The sequence below is a fragment of the Bos indicus x Bos taurus genome, chromosome 3, assembly GCF_003369695.1.
Source record: "Bos indicus x Bos taurus breed Angus x Brahman F1 hybrid chromosome 3, Bos_hybrid_MaternalHap_v2.0, whole genome shotgun sequence".
Classification (NCBI taxonomy): Eukaryota; Metazoa; Chordata; class Mammalia; order Artiodactyla; family Bovidae; genus Bos; species Bos indicus x Bos taurus.
In genome coordinates, this window is record NC_040078.1 from 36,367,196 (window position 1) to 36,388,614 (window position 21,419).

General features: G+C 36.7%; 1 protein-coding gene across 10 annotated transcripts in view; it reads right to left on the minus strand.

Annotated features, from left to right (window-relative positions):
* NTNG1 (netrin G1) overlaps window positions 1-21,419 on the minus strand; it is a 369,174-nt gene that overhangs the window by 340,631 nt on the left and 7,124 nt on the right. For all 10 annotated transcript variants that reach the window (XM_027536349.1, XM_027536357.1, XM_027536358.1 and 7 more), the window contains exon 2: window positions 19,625-20,363. In XM_027536349.1, coding sequence (XP_027392150.1) covers window positions 19,625-19,870 — 246 coding nt within the window. In that variant the 5' untranslated portion in view covers window positions 19,871-20,363. The remainder of the gene's footprint in view (window positions 1-19,624; window positions 20,364-21,419) is intronic.

Consider the following 21,419-nt stretch of genomic DNA (forward strand, 5'->3'; position numbering starts at 1 on the left):
TAGGATGCAATTCAAAAGAGGATTATTTTAAAACAGATTTACTACTGGGATTATTTTGTTGACCTTGGAAAAGATCATTTCAAAGTCATTCCACTTGTATTTTCCTTAAAGGGAGCAGAGATGCTCATGAAGGGGTATAGACAAAAAGACATGTCAAGTTAAGGCAAAGACACTGCAAGTTTCTATAGAGAGAAAGATTTTAAATTGCCCAAAATAATAAAAAGAAATAGGATTTACATAATCAAAAAATCCTCTCCTGGACACAGTGTCTCATTTCATAGATCAACAAACACTTATAAACATGAATGCAGAGCTCCCTGACATTATATTATAACTTAGTGCTGAAGTCCTTTTTACCTCTGACATTTCTCTAAAATGGAAATGGGAACCTAACATATGATTTTCTATGATGATTGTGGATTTCCATTAAAGAAAGAAAGAAAAGCCAGTAGAAGCAACATCTGAGAACAGCCCAGCTCATTTTAGACTATAACTACATGAATAATCTAGTTTCATAGTAAACTTCCATTAGTTACATTGTGAGATTGCAGGCTGCATTTCCTCCAGGGATCTCAAAGTTCTTTTCTGGTATCAATTTGTCAATAGCCCAATGCCTCTAATACTATGGAACCCAGAGGAACTTGGTCTAGGATTATTTCTGTGGAAGGCTTTCATAAATTTTGTGGCAATCCAAGCTAAGGAGCATCAATAATGACTGCAACGTTCTTTTGCTAAGTGCTTACTTAAGTAATAAAAGACATAAACATGAAAAGAAAAAAGGATGGCTTTGAGAAAAATTGGAAGCTCAAGGTCGAAATACTTACATCTTTTTAAAATTCATTCAAACTTTCATTCAAAGATTAAATTCATACATGTTATACCTTTAGTTCTTGGTACAATATATGCAATCTTTAATCTTCAAATGAAATGCAATAAAAGTTCATAATTTTAAAAATATGTGTAATTTAACATCTATCACTTATTACTGTGACTGAGAACAAGTCATTTAATCTTTTTTTTTTTAAATCTCAGCTTCCCCACTTATAACATGTGGCTTGTCATTTATATATTACTATTAACATGATTCAAAATGTATGAAACCATTTTTAAGTTCTTTTTAGTGGCTCAGTGGTAAAGACTCTGCCTGCCAATGCAGGAGACACAAGAGACACCTGTTTGATCCCTGGGTCTGGCAGATCCCCTGGTGGAGAGAATGGCAACCCAGTCCAATATTCTTGTTTGGAGAATCCCATGAACAGAGGAGCCTGGTAAGTTACAGTCTATAGCATCACAAAGAGTCAGACACAACTGAGCATGCACACACGCATGCATACACATATGAATCATTAGTATAATAAAGTTGGAATTTGAACTCTAGATGCTAGGACTTTTAACATGAATCATAATTAATCAGATATATATAATTTTTATTCTCTTTCCCATCTATTTAATAAACTGGGAAGAATGCAATATTGATGCATTGATATTTATGGATAGACGGTTTAGAATAAAGATCTTTTTGGTGATTATACATAAATTCATGTCACTCTAAGGATGGCTATAGGCAAGTTCATGGAGTTACAAAGATCTGTTCTGGAACACTGAAGACCAAATAAAATAAAACGGCATTCAAGAAGTTTTATAAATGTTTTTTACTGGAAATCAGTGGTAAAAACCGATAGTCCAATGTGCCAATGAAACGTTATATAGTCTCAAATCAGTATTTTAGGAGAAGAAAAACTAAGCATTTGGGAAAAGAAAGAAAACTGAGGTTTGGCTAGAATTATAGAAGACCTTCTGAATATCAGAGCTATAGACATAGGCCAGGTTAAGTTGCTTGTATTTGAATTCTATGTTCATTTTGATGTTTCTGGTTAAAATTACTTGGTTAGACTTCAATAAATATTTATTGAATTGACTCTCTGGATGATCTGTTAAGTACCTAAGATTTGTGATCACTGATCTTACAAATAAATAAGTAATAAGAATTACAGTATCTTTGTATAGCACCTTATATAGCACTTTGTCTTTTGTAAGTACCTTCACCTACATGATTGTGTTTAATGATTGATAGGGAGGAGGAGAATATGACAGGTAAAAAAAAAATGATGTTACAGTATCATGTATTGGGAAACATAAGGACAGCTGAACAGAATTTAGATTAATTCATGGACGGCACAGTCATAACATTTATTACTGCTGAGATAGATCCATGAAAGGAAATCAGTTTAAAAGGAAAGCGAAAGACAAGGCTTTGCTTGTGTCCTGAAGCTGGAATGTCCTTCCATTCTTTCTTCTTCCATCTCGGAGCAGTTTACTCTTTCCTCAAAGCTCAGCTTAAAGGCCATCTCCTCTATGAAGCTATCATTGATCCCTCTGAATTTTCAATGAGCTGCTTCCCTCTGTGCTCCCATAGCTCTTTATATATTGCTCTAGCACAGTATTTAGTTTCTTCTTCTTTGTAAACAGCTGTTTATTTTATCAGGCTGCTTGAAGGCAAAAGCTAGCCTATCATTGTTTTCACCCATTAATGCCCTGCACAGGGCTCTGCAGAACAAGGAATTCCATTAACACTCAGAGTATTGAACAAACTGGGGGGAACACCACTATGTTAAAGAACTAAATACTCCCACAAGACATCCCTGAGGGTCACCTTCTGCCAGATTCTGCAAGAGGTCACTTTGATATCATAAATAATGGCAAAGACAGTGGAAAGAAGAATTGAGGTGGCAGGAAAGATTATTAAGGGACAATAAAAAGAAAGTATCTCTGGAGAGAGCAGAGATGCAGGAAATCAGACTGCTAGAAGGTCTCTTCATTCCACCACTATATATTAAGGGCCCATTGTGTATCAGGCACTAAACTAATTGCTTGGGATATAAGGGAGAACAGGGCTCCTTCCTTGTCTTCAAGGAGCTTCCAATATTAGTGTGGAGACAGATGAGTCACCAATAATTACAAAATGAGGTGCTAAATACTGGTAAGGATAACTACTTACTATAACTTGTTTGTAGCATGTCTAAGAAATATTGCTGTCAAATTGCCTTTAAAAATAGTTCCAATGAAGAAAAGGGGTTAGAGATTAGATTTCTCATCTTTTGATAACAAAGTTAGATTCTATCCTGGCTACTATAAATAATGCAATGATGAACAATGTTTGTCTTGTTGATCAGGACTGTGATGGAGATACACTGGATCCTTTCGAGGAAGAGGATAAATGGGCAATACAGTAGTCAGAAAAGTTGATTTAGGACCTGGCATTTCCATTTCCCATATTGAAATTTCTCTCTTTCACTTCTAGGCCTCCATGAGATTCAACACAGTGAGCCCATTCCAATATTTTATTAATAAAATGAGCTTTTATCTATTTTCTCACAGTTATTTACTTTAACATTTTTTGTTTTTGTAAGGAGTCACTATGTTGCTGTTAGGCACGTCTAGTGCAGTTGTTAAAACATCGATCCGTTATAATCTCAGTGCAAATGCCATTGCATCCATGAATAATTATTTTAATACTGTGTTATTTAGAATACATTTCATTTACTTCAAAACCACAATTGTGAAATTATTTTGATTTTAAATACCTGGCTTGGAGCCAGAGCCTCACAGTTAGTTATTAGATGCCATTAGTAACATCAGGAAAAGCCAGGCAATTCACAAAAAGGAAACTAAAGGGAAAATATTCAGAAGATCCCATCAAAGCAGGAAATGAGAATCAGAAGGACTTTAGCTTTTTACCAATAGAAATGATAATCACAATGATAAAGATGATTAATATTTACTGAGCACTGTGTTAAGTATATCTTTATCTAACTGTTGCTCAGAACAAAATGTAGTAACTTGATTAAGTTGAAACTTGAACCTTGAATTTACTGAATACAAATAAAATATCCCTAATGGCACACACCTTCCCAAGCTACACAATTCTACTTAGGAGTGTACACACACGTGCACATGTGTTCAGTCATGTCCGTCGCTTATGACCTCACGTACTGTAGCCCGCCGGGCTCCTAGGTCCACGGAATTTTACAGGCAAGAATACTGGAGTAGGTTGCCATCTCCAAATTCAGGGGATCTTCCCAACCCAGGGATCAAACCCACGTGTCTTGGGTCTCCTGCATTGGCAGACAGGTTCTTTACCAGCTGAGCCATGAGGGAAGCCCCTACTTCAGAATACCAGGATTCTAAATGTCCAACACCCTTACACCTAAAGCTAACATGATATGGCACATCAACTTACTTCAACAAAAATAATGAATTAACTAGTTTTAAAAAATGCCCAGGACCCAAGGATCCTGGAAACTTCCTATCCAGAAAGGGCATTTGACCCATTATTACTAGTATGAGGCTACTTCTTTAATCTTTACTGTTTTTACTCCTAAAACAATCCCAATTTGCCCCAAACGGGCAAATGAACAAAATGTGTACTGATCTACCTACACTGTCAGCCTAAATGGAAACATCCTGGCTGTCGGTTTTAATTGGAAATGGAACCCTTCCCTTGCTGTACAAATTTATTACAGTTACACATCACCCTCAGGTTTTCATCTAGGAAACAAGTCATTCTGGTGATGGATGAGGCAATATTTATACATCATTTTGCAAAGTAAGCAAAGAGACTTCCAGTTTAAAAGCACTATAAGGCTATTGTTACAGGCCAGTAATGAAGACAGTGATTTTGGAGAAAAAATTATATATAGCTAAATATTAAAAAATTTTAAGCTGTGATTTTTGTATAAGTTATACAGATCAGAGTATATTTTTCAATTCAAGTGGAAGACGCCACTCTTAAAATTTGTTGCCCTAGGTATAAAAATCTAGTCAAAGAAGTTTGTTTATAGTTTGGCTCAATATTTATTTCTCTAAATTCTCTATTTTTCCTATTTATCTGTAACTATGAATATTTATTAACGATACTCATACAATGTCCAAGTGATTTACTATTAAGTAATTTCTAAAAGATGAGCGATTAAAGGTCATGGTACATACAGTCCTATTAAAAATCCCAAGTTAATTACAGTTGTGATAATTAAATCAAACTATGAGTATCATGACATCTAAGGCAATAAAAGTAACATGATTTCTTAAACTTTTTTCAATACACAGTAAAAGGAAGCATATTAGTAAACAAGACAAAACTTAGGGGAATCCTTATAACTTGTTGGTAGGAATATAAAGGGTCCAACTGCTTTTTATGAAAATATCATACTCTAAACCAACAGATTGGCTATTGGGTATACATCTTGGGAAAAAGAAAATAAAACAAAAATCTTGCTCATATGCACCAAGATATGGGTACAAAAATTTTTATTGCTCAGTGATCTGTAATTACATAAAACTAAAAAAAAAAAAAACTTCCTAAATTCCCTTAATAATGAAGACTATATTTATACAATGGAATATATATTTTTAATATGAATGGACAAGATCATACAGATCAAATGGATAATTTATAAAAACACTGTTGAATAAAAAAGTAAGTAACAGGATAGATTTTCAGGATGGTAATATTTATAAAGCCCCAAATCGAAATTGCATATTATTTATGAACACACATAGTTGGTATAAAAAATATTAAAATATGGACTAGAAGGAATGTACCAAATTTACAACACTAGTTCCCTTTGGGAGAGGGAGGCAAAAAATGGATCAGGGCCTGAAGACAAAGATGATTTCAACTTGGATGGCATTTTTTTTTAAATCATAAAAAAGACAATATGTACCATTGCTAATTTTAAGTGGTAGTTGTATCTGCATTTGTTATAGTGCTTACATACTTTAAAAACTGAAAAAAAATTCTTATATCTTCAAGATCAAGGACCTCCAAAGGTCCTATACATCCCAAAGACCATATGTGTATTAGAGCAATAATCTTTGATATGAATGTTATAATCAAATTAACATATCTAGCAGTTCAGTTATTCATTCAACAAATATTTACTAAGCCCCACTATACGTAGGTACAAGACAACCTTCTTGCCCTCTGGTGCTTGTACTGGGGAGGAAAAAAGAGATATAAATAAAGGAGTAGCTGGAGAAGGCAATGGCACCCCACTCCAGTACTCTTGCCTGGAAAATCCATGGACGGAGGAGCCTGGTAGGCTGCAATCCATGGGGTCGCTGAGAGTCGGACACGACTGAGTGACTTCACTTTCACTTTTCACTTTCATGCATTGGAGAAGGAAATGGCAACCCACTCCAGTGTTCTTGCCTGAAGAATCCCGGGGACGGGGGAGCCTGGTGGGCTGCCGTCTATGGGGTCGCACAGAGTCGGACACGACTGAAGTGACTTAGCAGCAGCAGCAGCAGCAGCAGCATATAACATAGTAAATGTAAGGTTGTTATAACTGATATTCAGTCAGAAGGTACCCAGTAAAGTGTAACCATTGACATCTTTTCTGGCTGGTCAGTGTTGGAGGTGTCCTAGTTGTTAAACAGTTTGAACATCAACCCCATAATAAATTCAATGAATAAAAACTAAGCAGGATCAGGGAAAATGAATAAAGGGTGTGGAAGAGATATGATTTTAGATGAGATGGTCAGATAAGCCCCTTTGAGAAATGTTTTTAAGCAGAGACCTAACAAAAGGTGGTAATGAGCTATGAGAAAATATTGAGAACTTAGGTCCAGACAAGGCAAGAATAAATTAAGTTTAACAAGGAACATCAAGAAAGTAGGCAGAGAGGACTGAGCAAAATGAGACTGATCAGAATAGAGGTCAGAGAAGTATTCAGGGACCAGATTACATAGGATCTTTCAGGAAGCCACAGTGGTTTAGATTTAATTCTCAATGGGACACAAAAATATGAGAGGAAATTAAACAAGGAAAAGCTCTGATTCATTGAGATCCTTAAAATTTTATGTATGTATATTTACATAAAATACACTAATTATACATTTATATGATATTCATATAATATTTATATATACATAATATGTGCATGCATGATCAGTTGCTTAGTCGTGTCTGACTCTTTGCGACACTTTGGACTGTAACCTGCCAGGCTCCTCTGTCCATGGGATTCTCCAGGCAAGAATACTGGAATGAGTTACCATGCCCTCCTCCAGGGATCTTCCAGGGATTGGACCTGTACCTCCTGCATTTTCTGCACTGTAGGCAGATTCTTTATCTACTGAGCCACCTTGGAAGTCAATATAACAATATATATAATATAATTATATATACCATATAAAACATTGTATATTTTATATATTTCATAAATATGTATTATATATTTTATGTTTTGTTATAATTTCATTGTCTATATTATAAAACATATGCAATAATTAGAAAGCATATAAAATATATATATTATAAAACATATGTGAATTTAATAATAGGAAAAAAGTGGGAAGCAAGGTGACCAATTAGTAGATACTGCAGAAGTGCAGCCTAGAGATATAGCTGATTAGAACTTGGTTGTTAGTAATGGAGATGACGAAAAGTGGTCTGATTTGGGATATATTTGAAGCTTAGCTAATAGAATCAATATATATGTGTTGTTAGAGACATAAAGGAGTTTAGGAGGATTCCTAGATTTTCCATCTTGAGTAACTAGATAAATATAAGTTTCCATTTATAGATATGGGAAAGACCAGAAGCAGAATTGATTTGGGAAGAAGAAATCAAGAGTTCTATAATAAACATGTGAAATTTAAAAATGCCTACTAGACATCCAAGTGGAGACAGCATGGAGGCAGCTGGCTATATAACAGTTGTTACTGATAGTGTAAAAAAAAAAAAAACTCAAAAGTATCACGTTAACTACTTTCTCAACACTTCACCCACAAGAACACAGTTTTGTTAACTAGCCAAAAGTTGCTAACTTATTATTCTGGTTTTAGACGGTAAATACAACATGTACTCTGCTGTCTATGATTTCTCACAGCTTATTTCCATTTATATGAACACATTAATGGAAAAGAAGCAGCAATGGAAACAAACACTGTTGATTGGTTCTCGTATCCCCGAATGAAGACACTCATTACATAATGTGTATTTCCAACATTCCATACACTCTGTTTACAGAATCCAAATTTCTGAGTTTATTTTAGATAAAAGGCTTTTTAAATTCAAAATCATAGTATTGTAGCTTACAGTCCCAGTTATAAATGTGATTTTAAAAAGGTTTTTGTGATGATTTTATCTCACATACTACAAATAAAATTAGCAGGTAATTTATAGTATAGTTTAAAAGTAGGACGTGCATGTTAGATTGCCTGGATTTATATCTGTGCATCTCAGGTAGTACTAGTGGTAAAGAATCCACTTGCCCATACAGGAGACATAAGAGACACAGGTTTGAGCCCTGGATCAGGATTCTTGCCTGAAGAATCCCATGGACAGATGAACCTGATGGGCTATGGTCTGTGCGGCTGCAAAGAGTCATACACAACTGAGCACCTGAGCACAGCAGTACAATACATAATCTGTTCCCACTACTTAATTGGAAAAGTTTCTTAACATCCTGTCTTAATTACTTCACCCATTGAATAAGAATAATGATAAAACTGAGAATTACATGAACTAACAAAGTGTTTAGGGCACTGCATGACATCAGGAAAGTTCTTGGTAAATAACGTTATTTGTAAAATCATTCCGCAAGTTAAATGCATCAAGCATGCATGAAGAACTCCTATGTATAAACATTGTGCTGTGTGTGTGTGCTAAGTCACCTCAGCTGTGTCTGACTCTTCGCAACCCTATGGACTGTAGCCCACCAGGATCCTCTTTCCATGGGATTTTCCAGGCCAGAGCTATGCTAGGCACTATTAAAGTGATCTGCTGCTGCCACTGCTGCTGCTAAGTCGCTTCAGTCGTGTCCGACTCTGTGCAACCCCATAGACGGAAGCCCACCAGGCTCCCTCGTCGCTGGGATTCTCCAGGCAAGAACACTGGAGTGGGTTGCCATTTCCTTCTCCAATACATGAAAGTGAAAAGTGAAAGTGAAGTCGCTCAGTCATGTCCGACTCTTAGCGACCCATGGACTGCAGCCTACCAGGCTCCTCCATCCATGGGATTTTCCAGGAGAGAGTACTGGAGTGGGGTGCCATTGCCTTCTCCAACTAAAGTGATCTAATTATGACTAAATAGAACATTATCCTGTCAAACTGTAGATGCATTGGTGACAGTGTTTCCTAACACTACATGTAAGATTAGTTTTCCTAAATTTTGAAATAAAAATCCACATGGCATGGTCCAAGTATCACAGTCAACCTCAGAGTGGTCATCCGCAGATTTTCTTTGTCATGCACAGAGCCTCTTCTGTAACCTGTACTGACCACATACACTGGATTCTCCTCTCCCTTGAGAGAGTTGCTTAGAAGCATATTCGACTTCATTTTATCACTTCCAAGAAGGAAAGAACAACAGGAAACAAACAAAAAAAGTTATACAGAATGGTAAAAAATCACTGTTCAGACATGACCTGATGATAGTGTCAGCTGCTGGACTTCTCAATGGACATCAACCCTCTGGACCAAAAGGGCTATTTCTTTGCACTAAAACAGCATCCAGCTCAATTCTTTATTTAATATTTTAGAAGTCAATTCCAAAGTAGGTCAAAGAATGAAAACCAATTCTGGTTTCTTCCTCGGCTCATGTCTTTAATTTTCATGGAACTGATACTATGAGAATCTATTCCCAGAAAGATGAGAAGAAACCTACAACCTGCCAATCTCAGTATAAGTTCTTTTCCATTATGATGTGTGTGAAACAACTTTTATCCTTTTCCCCTTTTGTAAGGAAAGAAATTCTGAAATCTAAAAATGGTACATGAAAAGCTAGTCTGAGAAAGGAAAAAAGAAAAAGAAAGTTAGTCTGCCCATTGGTCTGGGGAACTAAAACCAAAACAGATTTCACACCAGCCATCTTTATACAAGGAATTGTTTAACTATGCAACTGTCTCCAAAAGCACCGATTCTAAGTGGACAGGAACACTTTACTGTGAGTGAATGACAACTTCTCAAAGTTTTAACATTAGAAACAAAAGACTCAAGAGAGCACTCAGATGAATATTTCCTCGCTGTGAGATGACAGCCCCCCTGATATCAAAGCCCAGGGCAAGATTACATAAAATTTCCACAAATAAAGGGTATGGAAAATTCTCTGAAACAAGACCTACTTTTCTGGCAGAAAGGATATTCACTTTTGAACTCAATCAACTGATAAATGGGTGGTATCTGTTTAAAAGGCCCAAATATATATCTTTTAATTGTTGACTTCAATAGAAAAGTTAGAAAAGGGGAAAAAGTACAAAGGAATAAAACTACTACAATCAGGAACAAGAAAATTTAAATGGCCAATAAATGTATTAAAGAAATCAATCTGTTCAATAAGCAAACAAATATATTTTTAAAAAATAAAATGTCATTTTCACCTTCCAATATGTTTGTATATCAGTGCCAAATTTTAAAAACTATTATCATGGCAGAAAAGGTGCCTGTAATAAGGATAATTTCATCAGTATCCTTTCTGGTAAACTACATAATTTATCTGCTAAGACTCTATATTAGAAGAAAATTTAAGACTAGAGGCCCAGTACTGATGAGGGTCTAGTGACTAGGACATTTCATAAAATGTTAGAGGAAATAAAAATTAACTATCTTTCTGGAAAACTGACAGAAGTTAAAATTGACCCCAGTTAATAGCCTTAAAATATAAAAAATAAACTAAATGTCTACAAATAGAAGATTGATTAAAGAAATATCCAGATATTCATATGGTAGAATACTATATACAGAATATCTCAGAAATATAATGTTAAATTTTAAAAAAGGAAGCTATACAATAATGTGTACCCAATTTTTCCATTTATGTAAGGTTCAAAAACAATACTATTTGTAATTTGCAGGTAACCATCAATATGTAATTTTCGATTATTGCTAAAGGAAAAAGAATATAAAAGAAGATAAAATGTCAGAGGGTATAGCACACATTAAAGAATAAGGATCATTTCCCAGTTTTTGTTTTGGTTGTGTGTATGAGGATAATGGCTGGATGGCATCACTGACTCAATGGACATGAGTCTGAGTGAACTCCGGGAGTTGGTGATGGAGAGGGAGGCCTAGTGTGCTGCGATTCATGGGGTCGCAAAGAGTCGGACACGACTGAGCAACTGAACTGAACTGAACTGATTAGGATAATGTTTACTGCATTGCAATATAAAATGCATTTCTCACTGTGGATCAATTTAAACCCAAGTTTTAAAGCCACAAGTATAGTTCACAAGGTGTAACTTGCTCATCTTCAGCTTATTGTTCCCAAACAGGTCTCCCGACTTTTGCTCTCTCCCATGTGGCAGAAACTATCTTCTTTATACCTCTAGAAGCTCTCTCTCATGTCCAGAGAAAAGAGAGCAAGGCCCAGAGAGAGGGGCCTGCCTGAGTCTCTTGATAAAAGTCTAACACCTCTTTCCCCTGGTGGCTCAGATGGTAAAGAATTTGCCTGCAATTCAGGAGATGTAGATTCAATCCCTCAGTCAGGAAGATCCCGTGAAGAAGAGAATGGCAACCCACTCAAGTCTTCTTGCCTGGAGAAGTCCATGGACGGAGGAGCCTGGCAGGCTACAGTCTATGGGGTCACAAAGAGTCAGACACAACTTAGCAACTAACACACACATATCTTTCCTCAAGATTCACTAGAGAATGCTCTGTCCTTTCCATTCAGTAGGATTCCACTCTTGAGAACAAAAGAATACAGCCCAACCCTTTAGCCTCAACTAAACACAAAACAATGAACTCACCATCAAAAAACAAGTGCATTTAATATGGGAGAAGAAGAGTAGGTTTAATAAAGAAAACTATACTGATATATGTTCATCAAAGCATTATAGCCAAAAAAAAAAAATGAAAATAACATCAAGTCATCAAGGTACGAGGATGATTAAATATTATATATTTATAATAGGATATTTATAACTATCAAATCATATTCTCTAATAATATATCAATGATATAAGTAAATAATAAAGCTATATTAGCAAATAAAAAAAGATGAAAAATTATATGTGACATTATTCCATGATTCCAACTTTGTAAAACAAAATGTATATTATATTTAGGGAGGAAGACATAAGAAAAATGACAAAACGATTTCAATGTTGAGTGTGAGGTTTTTCATCTTTTCCAAATGTTTTATTGGAATAACATTTTTAAAATATTTTCAATATAAATGGAAAAAATTCTTCATACATACTTTCAGTGCTGAAACTCAAAGTAGATTTTTCTCTCTCGTCTCTCTTTTGAGATCATTATAAGCTGCCCAAATGCAGTAGCTAAATTTTTTGTGTCTTAATTTACTGAGGGAAAAAACGATTCATGATAAAAATCCTCACAAAACAGAAAACATTCCAGAAAATCAAATACTATATTCAATCAATTGATTAATTAGTTAAAAACATGTTATTATGTATTTGTTACCTGGCAGACTTTATTTTTGGGGGCTCCAAAATCACTGCAGATGGTGACTGCAGCCATGAAAATAAAAGATGCTTACTCCTTGGAAGAAAAGTTACAACCAACCTAGATAGCATATTGAAAAGCAGAGACATTACTTTGCCAACAAAGGTCTGTCTAGTCAAGGCTATGGTTTTTCCAGTGGTCACGTATGGATGTGAGAGTTGGACTGTGAAGAAAGCTGAGCACCAAAGAATTGATGCTTTTGAACTGTGGTGTTGGAGAAGACTCTTGAGAGTCCCTTGGACTGCAAGGAGATCCAACCAGTCCATTCTGAAGGAGATCAGCCCTGGGATTTCTTTGGAAGGAATGATGCTAAAGCTGAAACTCCAGTACTTTGGCCACCTCATGCGAAGAGTTGACTCATTGGAAAAGACTCTGATGCTGGGAGGGATTGGGGGCAGGAGAAAAAGGGGACGACAGAGGATGAGATGGCTGGATGGCATCACCGACTCAATGGACCGGAGTTTGAGTGAACTCCCGGAGTTGGTGATGGACAGGGAGGCCTGGCATGCTGCGATTCATGGGGTCGCAAAGAGTCGGACACAACTGAGTGACTGAATTGAATTGAATTGACCTAGATTTATGGTAAATGCTATGAGATAGAAAAGCAGTACAATATACAGTCTCTATTGAGCTCCTACTCTGCATCAAGAGAGTATGGGAGACTGTCTCACGTATTATCTCACTTAAAGGATACAGTGGTCCAGATCAAGAGTCAAGATACAGTAAACGCAGGAAACATATGTGTATGTGGGTATATAAATCAATAAGATGAATGAATTGCTAAATGTTACAGAATAGTAGAGTAGATAGATGGGCATATATTTTAATTACATAGTTAAAAGGTCAAGAGATTGACTTGAGCTGATGTTGAAAGTGAAAGTCACTCAGTCATGTCTAACTCTTTGGGACCCTATGGACTATACAGTCCATGGAATTCTCCAGGCCAGAATACTGGAGTGGGTAGCCTTTCCCTTCTCCAGGGGATCTTCCCAACCCAGGGATCAAACCCAGGTCTCCCTCATTGCAGACAGATTCTTTACCAACTGAATTATCAAATTGGCAGTAAGTATACGGAGAAACCAACTTGATATAGACCTTGAAGGATGGGTGGAATATGGATAAAAGGAGGCTATTCCAAGCAAAAGGAATGTCTTCTGTTTGTCCTGGTAGAAAAACACATGAGATGAGGGACTTCTTGTGTGATGACACTAGTCACTAACGTCAGAGGATCCAGATGCCAGCCTAAGACCCAGGCACAGTTCCAGAGCTAAGTAGAACTAGCCCCAGCACCAAAAGTCTACAGAATATGCCTGAGAGACCTCGAAACAATCCAGACAGACTATGGGGGTTTTTAAGGACACGAGTTCAACACTTTTAAAGTGGTATTTCTCTAGAGCAGAAATCTTGGAGGAACTGAAGGAGGCAATTCAAAGTTGTCTGCTACAAGGCAGTAATTATGCTGAAGTCTCATGTTTCACCTTTAAAATCTTGCATATGCGCATTCAGTTAAATGCCCCTCTTCATCTCTGTGTACAGCTGGAGTGCCAGATATATGAAATACACACACACACACACACATATGCACACACAGATCTAACTTATTAGTCCTATGAATTTTTGCTCCTCTTCCATTCTGCCACATATAAGGTGTCAATCTACCATTAACCAGGCCACTAGGGTGTGATTTAACTGCTGTGCCTTCACCTGCTGCAACCCACTCCAGTGTTCTTGCCTCGAGAATCCCAGGGACAGGGGAGCCTGGTGGGCTGCCGACTAAGGGGTCGCACAGAGTCGGACACAACTGAAGCAACTTAGCAGCAGCAGCAGCATCTGCTGCACCCAGCCTTTTTTCCTATCATCTTCTTTAGACACAGTTTAATATCAGGAACTTGGCTACCAGAAGTATTTTCCAAGTGGCCCTTTAATATGCAGCAAAGTAATTCACATTTAAACTCTGAGTGCTGGTCTTACTTCTATGCCTCTGTCCCCAGATTCTGGCTACATGCCCCTATATATTAATTTTGCTTAGGACTCTTTTTTTTTTTTTTTTTGCTTCCTTTCAAAGGAGGGACCATATGTCATTTTATTTTGATTCTCACCACCAGCACTACGACCAGGTTCTGCATGTGCTCTATGTTCTGTTCACTTCATCCCACATACAGTAGTCTGGAGTTATATCTGCGCATTAGTTCAACAGAGGCAAGGGCACTTGAGCACACAGAGAACACTGTCTGGGAACAATGAATGACATGAGGCGGGTTTTAGGTTTAGCTAGCCCCACATAATCTTTATCAGCTCCCTCTCAAGGCCTCCACATAAACCATGCATGCTATGCCAGTGAAGTCTCAACCCAAATCCAGTGTCCCTTCCAGTGAGACTGCCAGTCCTAAATCGCTTGGAAATGCCATTGGGTCCTGATGGAAAGTAATTGGAAATAAGGTTGTAAACACTTGGATTTAAAAACCATGTAGAGTACTTTAGACTTGATACATAGGTAACAGGGAGCTACTGCTGGCTCCTTAACAAGGGAATACTTGATATAGTGCTGTATCAGGAGACCGATCTCCATGGAACTTAATTCACTGCAAACATAAATTAAATTTTACTTAGAAATAAGTCTAAACAATGAACTAAACAATGAAGTGTTAACAATGAAGGAACTGAAGATTTTTAAAAATTTCATTCTGGCATAATTCAGGGATAAATCAATTCAAATGAAAGATGTCACTGTTATTAAAACTTCATTCATTTATTAACTTATGTTTCATGTGAACAGAGTGAATTTTTAAGATTTTTGATTATTATATAAGTCAATGTTATTTCCAGTTTTTGGAAAATTGGTATTAATGCCTTGTCATTAAAAACATAATGAAACCTATCAAATTAATTTCTCAAAGGCTACCTGATAGCCACCAGATGGCAACCTGAGCTGATGTCAAGTCAGAAATGTAAGTTATGGGTAGCCCTGAGACTGCATCCATCACCACTCACTCATCCTGCTGGGTTCCTTTAAAATAATAAAACAGGAAGGCTTTTGTACTACTTTTAAAATTCCATTTGAACATAATGAAATATGCTCTATCCACAATGCTTACAGTAATTAAATTTTTTTTTTTCTTAATAGGATTCCATTTGGAAATAGCGCAATATGGAATGATCATTAATAGATCTGCTTTGGTGCTTGAATAAATGCCTATCAAGAGCACAGGCACACATTAGTAAATTTCCTAAAGAAAATCCATTTTCATTTCAAATTCTGACATTTTATTTAGAAAAATTATACCGTTCCTTTTAATTATTTCAGTAAACACAATGAGGGTATTGCTAACTACACCTCAGAGTACTTTATTTTCTCCATTTTTTAGTAATATGAGTCTACATGTAATTAAAGGCGTGCTGCATTAATGATGCCGAAGGTCTCCAAGGGAAGCATTTAATGTCCACCTCATAATATTATGCCAAAATTACATGCACAGAAGACATTTTAATAATCTTTGTTTCCTAATTTAGTTTTGATTGGCTCTGAAATCCATAGCTGCACTCAAGGGCTCACATTTCTACCGTCATCAGCACTTCTGTGTCATAAATTGTACAAACGCCTATGACTTCTTCCATCTGTAGGCTTCTTCTGAAAGCTTGTGTTTAACTTATCCAGAAAATTAGCCACAGGCTGGAGATAATTGCAGATAATTTTGCCATTTTTAAGCTACTGGGGTGTTGCATGAAGATATGACAACTAAGTTTGTCTAAACGCAAAGGACAAGTCACAGCTTTGTGTTGTCACTTCAGCTTTACACCCAGGTTCAGATCATCATATTTGCTCTTTATGCAAGCTGAAACAAACTGTAGTCACTCGATGATCTGTATTTTCTGACAAAGCTGTGCTACCTGAAGCTTTTACACAGCTGAAGGACACAATCTATACTAATATTATCGTAGACTAAAAAAATGTTTTAAATGCTTAACTCTCCTCTACCCTTCATATTCTTCCCCCTTAACAAAAACAGATTTTTTTTAGCCATCAACAACTTACAAGGAATATATCAAACTAAATTAAAAAGAAAATGTATGGCCTCAATATACAAAATTCATGCATATACATGTATATGTGTATATCTATTTCTATTCCCCTATTCTACTATCATAAAACAGAAATGGCAAAATCTCCCAAAAAAACTAACATTTAAAATGCTGGTACTATTACTATACAAAAACTTAAAATGACTGGGACATTAAAGAGGGATTATGCAGGTTACCTAGGTTAATAAGCAGAGATCTAAATGGAATCATGCCGTCCATTCTCTCTAAAATCTCACTCTAAAGTAAATGCAGCATTCATGGATGGTCACTGGCATATAATGATGGAGGTGATGCAAAAGGCAGTACAGGCTCTCAGTGCACTGCCAATGAAATTCAACTTTATATAAGATAAATTGGCTATGGGAATTATAGGGTATTTCTCTGACCAAATGTCCCCTTGGTGCTCAGAATTGCTAGTCACAGCTAATAAGGGTGTCACTAGCTGAGTAAGTGATTACTGAAACCATTCTGCAGCAAACATTTACATATCAGGGCTAAGCAGTGATTGTGCTTATATGGCAGCTTCCCTGATGTAATAGGCCATAACGACTCTGAGGGAGCAGGTATGGATGCCTATGTCAAGGAGGGGAGAACGTGAAAGTCATAACACAAATGACTTTATGGATTCCCATTAGACCTTGGGCTAAGGAGCACCCAAACAGGTCTGATACGACAGCATCCTGAAACAGCTTTACAGCCTTGTGTCAGGAACCCTTATACTAAAGAATTTTATGGAAAATACAAAACTGGAGAGAGGATGTGTTGCTATATTAGGTCACTATCTTTGACTTGGTATATAATATGCATACAAGCAGTCCCAAACTTTGTATTTAAAGGATAGATTATTAAATCTGTTATGCCAATCAAATGTACATTAAGGAGCCCAAATTACGCATTATAGGTAACATCTCACAAATCTCACACTCTCTCTTGAAAAACAATTCTGTTTAATGACAACTTAAACCCACCAAGGCTTCTGAATATTTGCATCATAGTAGCATGCAGTATTTTAAAACACTGCCTTATGGAGTTTCATATAAACATGTAAATTACATATATTACTGCACTTGAGAAAGTTGAGGAATATCATTTTCATCTCTTTTGGTCTCTAACATCACTTAGCCACTGAACTGCTAGGAACTGGCTTAAGAACCTTAGACAATGTGACTGTAAAAAGCAGGCATGAGAAGTTCTATAACGTGCCCTTTCCCACTCAAGATGGGAGAGAGAGGTATGCTGAAGACACCAGGTAAACCCTTCAACACGATGGACAGGAGCAGTGCTGAGCAAGCATTCTCTTGCCAGAGGCTGACATGAGGGAAGCTGCACATTCAAATCACATGTTGAGCACATCATACAGAACCTGTGCAAGTACAAACAGCACTCTGAAAAAGGATCTCTGCTGTTTTACTTAGATCTGTAAATTATTAAACAATTCCAGAAGAGGCATATTGCTAGCAGTGCATGCAAGCCAATACATAGAGTGTCTTTATAATATTAAGACTTGGCCCAGAACTATCTTCTGCTAAGGACTAGAAGATTGCACCACCTGTCACCTGAACAGCCATTTCACCCCTAGATTTGCAATAAGATCTTAAATTTGACCTTTTATGAGAAATTATTAGAAACCTTATATAAAGCCAACAAACGCCTCTGCTCTTTTTTACAGATTTATTACAGTTTTCCTAATGTGTTTAAATAAATTCCTCTTCTGCGAGTCTCTGGTTTCTAAAAGGCAACTTTTTTGCAAAGCACATACCTGCTTCCCAGAGACGGTCCTCTCTTTGAAATATTTAGTCTTTCAGAGCACTTTAGTCATAGTGACACCTAATAGCCAAGCTCTTTTTCTCACTCTCCACAAAATCAGGTTTAGACTATAATTCAAACCAGTCCCCAAAGGCACTTCTGAAAAATGGCAAGCCCTTAGCTTTTAGGCGAAAAGACTCTTTAGTGCTCAAAATTGTTTCCTGTTACAAAACCTTTTCTGCAGTGCTAGGTCTAAGATGATCTTATGCTAATTTAACTCACTAGGGACTGTGAACAGATGCTACTTTGATTAATAGTTTCACTATCCTGAAAATGCCAGGCCAGGTTCAAGATAATAAAGTCAGGTATGGATACTATTAAAATCTGCCATACCATTATATCTGTTATATAGAGAAAAATGAGATCCCAGTTCATGTATCAAATAAACCCTATGTGTAATAATAATAAAATAACATACACCAAATGAACACACTGTTTGAATTCTTTAGCACACTGATTTACATCATTTTAATGATCAAAGTCTTTTCTTAACACCTTATGGGCATATTTTCAGCAATGTCTCTAGTAAAAATTTCAATGTGCCACATAGCATTTACCTTACCACCCAGAAAAAGCCTTTTCTATACCATGAAAACAATGAATTATCTAACTTTGCTTATCAAAAGGACAGTATTTGAATTTGCATGCTCCATGTCACTACTTTTTTAGGAAACATTTTCAATATTCCAGCCTTTTCTCTGGAAAACCATAACCCTTACAAACAAGAGGCTGAACAAGTTGACAAAACTCTTTCGGAAAAGCTTCTCATGAGGCTTTGGCTCCTGTCTCCTAACCAAGAATTTCCAAACCACAGCAGTTTCCCGATGAGCAAAACCATGACATCTACTCAAGCCTTGAACTGGAGAACGCAGGACTAGCCTTCATTTAAAGATGTATGTGAAGAAACCTTTATGTTTGTAAAGTTGGCTTACCAATGGATTTTATCCTTCACCTATCACATGTGGTCTAATCATATTCCCAGTCTCCAATCTGAAATTTAAACTTCAGTTGGACTTTTTGCTTTATCATTTATATTCAGTGCATTTGTCTCAGTGAAACCTTTGGTTCGCAGGAAGTGTGTCAATCACACTGTGCAAACTGTAATTCCAGGTGGTGCAGGCCTCCACTGAGAATGCAACTAGCCTGTTAGCACAAATCTGCCACCTGCAGATTCAGCTCATTGCCTGAGTTGAGTCTTCGCACGCACCACATTTGTATGCACATACAACATGCCCGCACTTAACATGAAATAAGCAATTCAAAAAGGTTGTCTCACCATTGCACAGAACGTCTCCGGAGGGTCTCCACAGGTAATGTCTGGAGGATCCAGTTTCACTTTCAGATATTTTGTCATGTCTGTGGATTCCGGCTGACAGGCCATGTAATCCCACACTTTCCCTTCTTCGGTATAAATCTGAGTCTTACACACATCATAATGTCCCCACACTAAAGGGTAGGGCTGCATCACTGAGGACACTGTAACCCAAAGGGCATGAATTGACAGAAATCTTGACAAATACATCTCTAAATTCTTGGCAATCTTCGTGGTAACTAAAGCAGCTTATCTATGTCTGTACGTAGGTAGGTTTGTATATTAAAAAAAGAAAAAAAAAAAAGAAAAAGAAGATGAGACTTCAACGTAGATTCCAAAATTAAAAGTGAAGGGTTCATATATTGCACATGTTCAGGTATATTGAGGACTTTGGTGGAAGCCTAGCATACTTGTGCACTAGGCATTAGCAACGACTTGCAGCTTTTTCATTGTCCTAGAACGTATCTATTAGCCTTGGGTCTAGCTTGGTTTTTTTATAAAAGATGTCCAGTAGCAGATAAGGATTTATCAAAACGATGGCTCTCCTATTGTACATCCAATAACCCTGGGTGCTTGATGCTCACAGTTCACAAGGGATGCTCAGGCGCACTGAGGTATCAGTAGCTACAGCAACAGGACGAGTGTCTATCGCTCGGTGTCTGCTTCCCATCAATCATTCTTCTCTTCTGGCACCAACACCCTTCTAGAAACAATAAGAATAAGAGTTATTGTCCCACAATCAATGCATTACAAAATATATGATATGTTGACATTTGGGAGGTTAGACGCAATATGAAGCAAATTGGTGTAATATGGATAACCTTTACTCAGCTGCTTTGCTAGAATGACCAAACCACAGAAATCATTCACATTAGGAAGAATTTTGATACGAAGGATTTAACTCTTCCATAACAAAGACAGATGTTTGTGTTCCAGGTGACTTACAGGTTTTCACTTCAAAAACTATATTCCCATCTTGACAAAACTGAAAGCAAGCAGCTAGATTTAAACATCTCTTCATATATTGTAGTGCTGGAAAATCTTCCAGAGGAACAATGGGGGAAATGAGTGCTTTTATAACAATGGTAAAGAAGTGACAACTACTTCTATGCCTTTTGTCTCTTGGCAAAGAGACCCTAAAGATCTACAAATTCCTTGTACATTTCTTAGCTTTTGTTAACTGGAGTGAAAAAACAGCATTGTTGGCACAAGCCTGTCCCTTTGGATTTGCTCATTATATTAGAAGAATTTAGCATCTTTTGTTTAGTTGCATTTAGTGATAAAGATAACTTGGCTCTCTGAAAAAAATATTCAAAAATAAAACCAAAGCAGCAAATTGTCCTTTCATAAGAATTTTCTATTTTCTTACATCTTTTTATAGCCATTACATCTGCATTTGCAGTTACTCTCTGTAACAGAAGAAGGGAATTTGTCCCAAAGGCAAATATAATACACTGCTTTAAAACTAAAAGCTCTGTAGTAAAACGCACAATTTAAAATGCACATATAAAAATAGCTGAGGGTGAGTTAACAGGCCATGAAGCAGAATAATATGGCACTAATTCTAAGAGAAAATAAAAATTACTGTTTAAAAGTACTTTTGGCTAACTGATAATACAGCCTACATACTGAGTACAAGTCATTGGTGAGTTTAACTGGCAACTTTTCTCTTTAGAGATTACTGTCTAAATCGAAACAAACAATAATATTTGGAATCCAGATGTAAGAAGAGTGCATTTGCTTAATTAGCTGATTTATA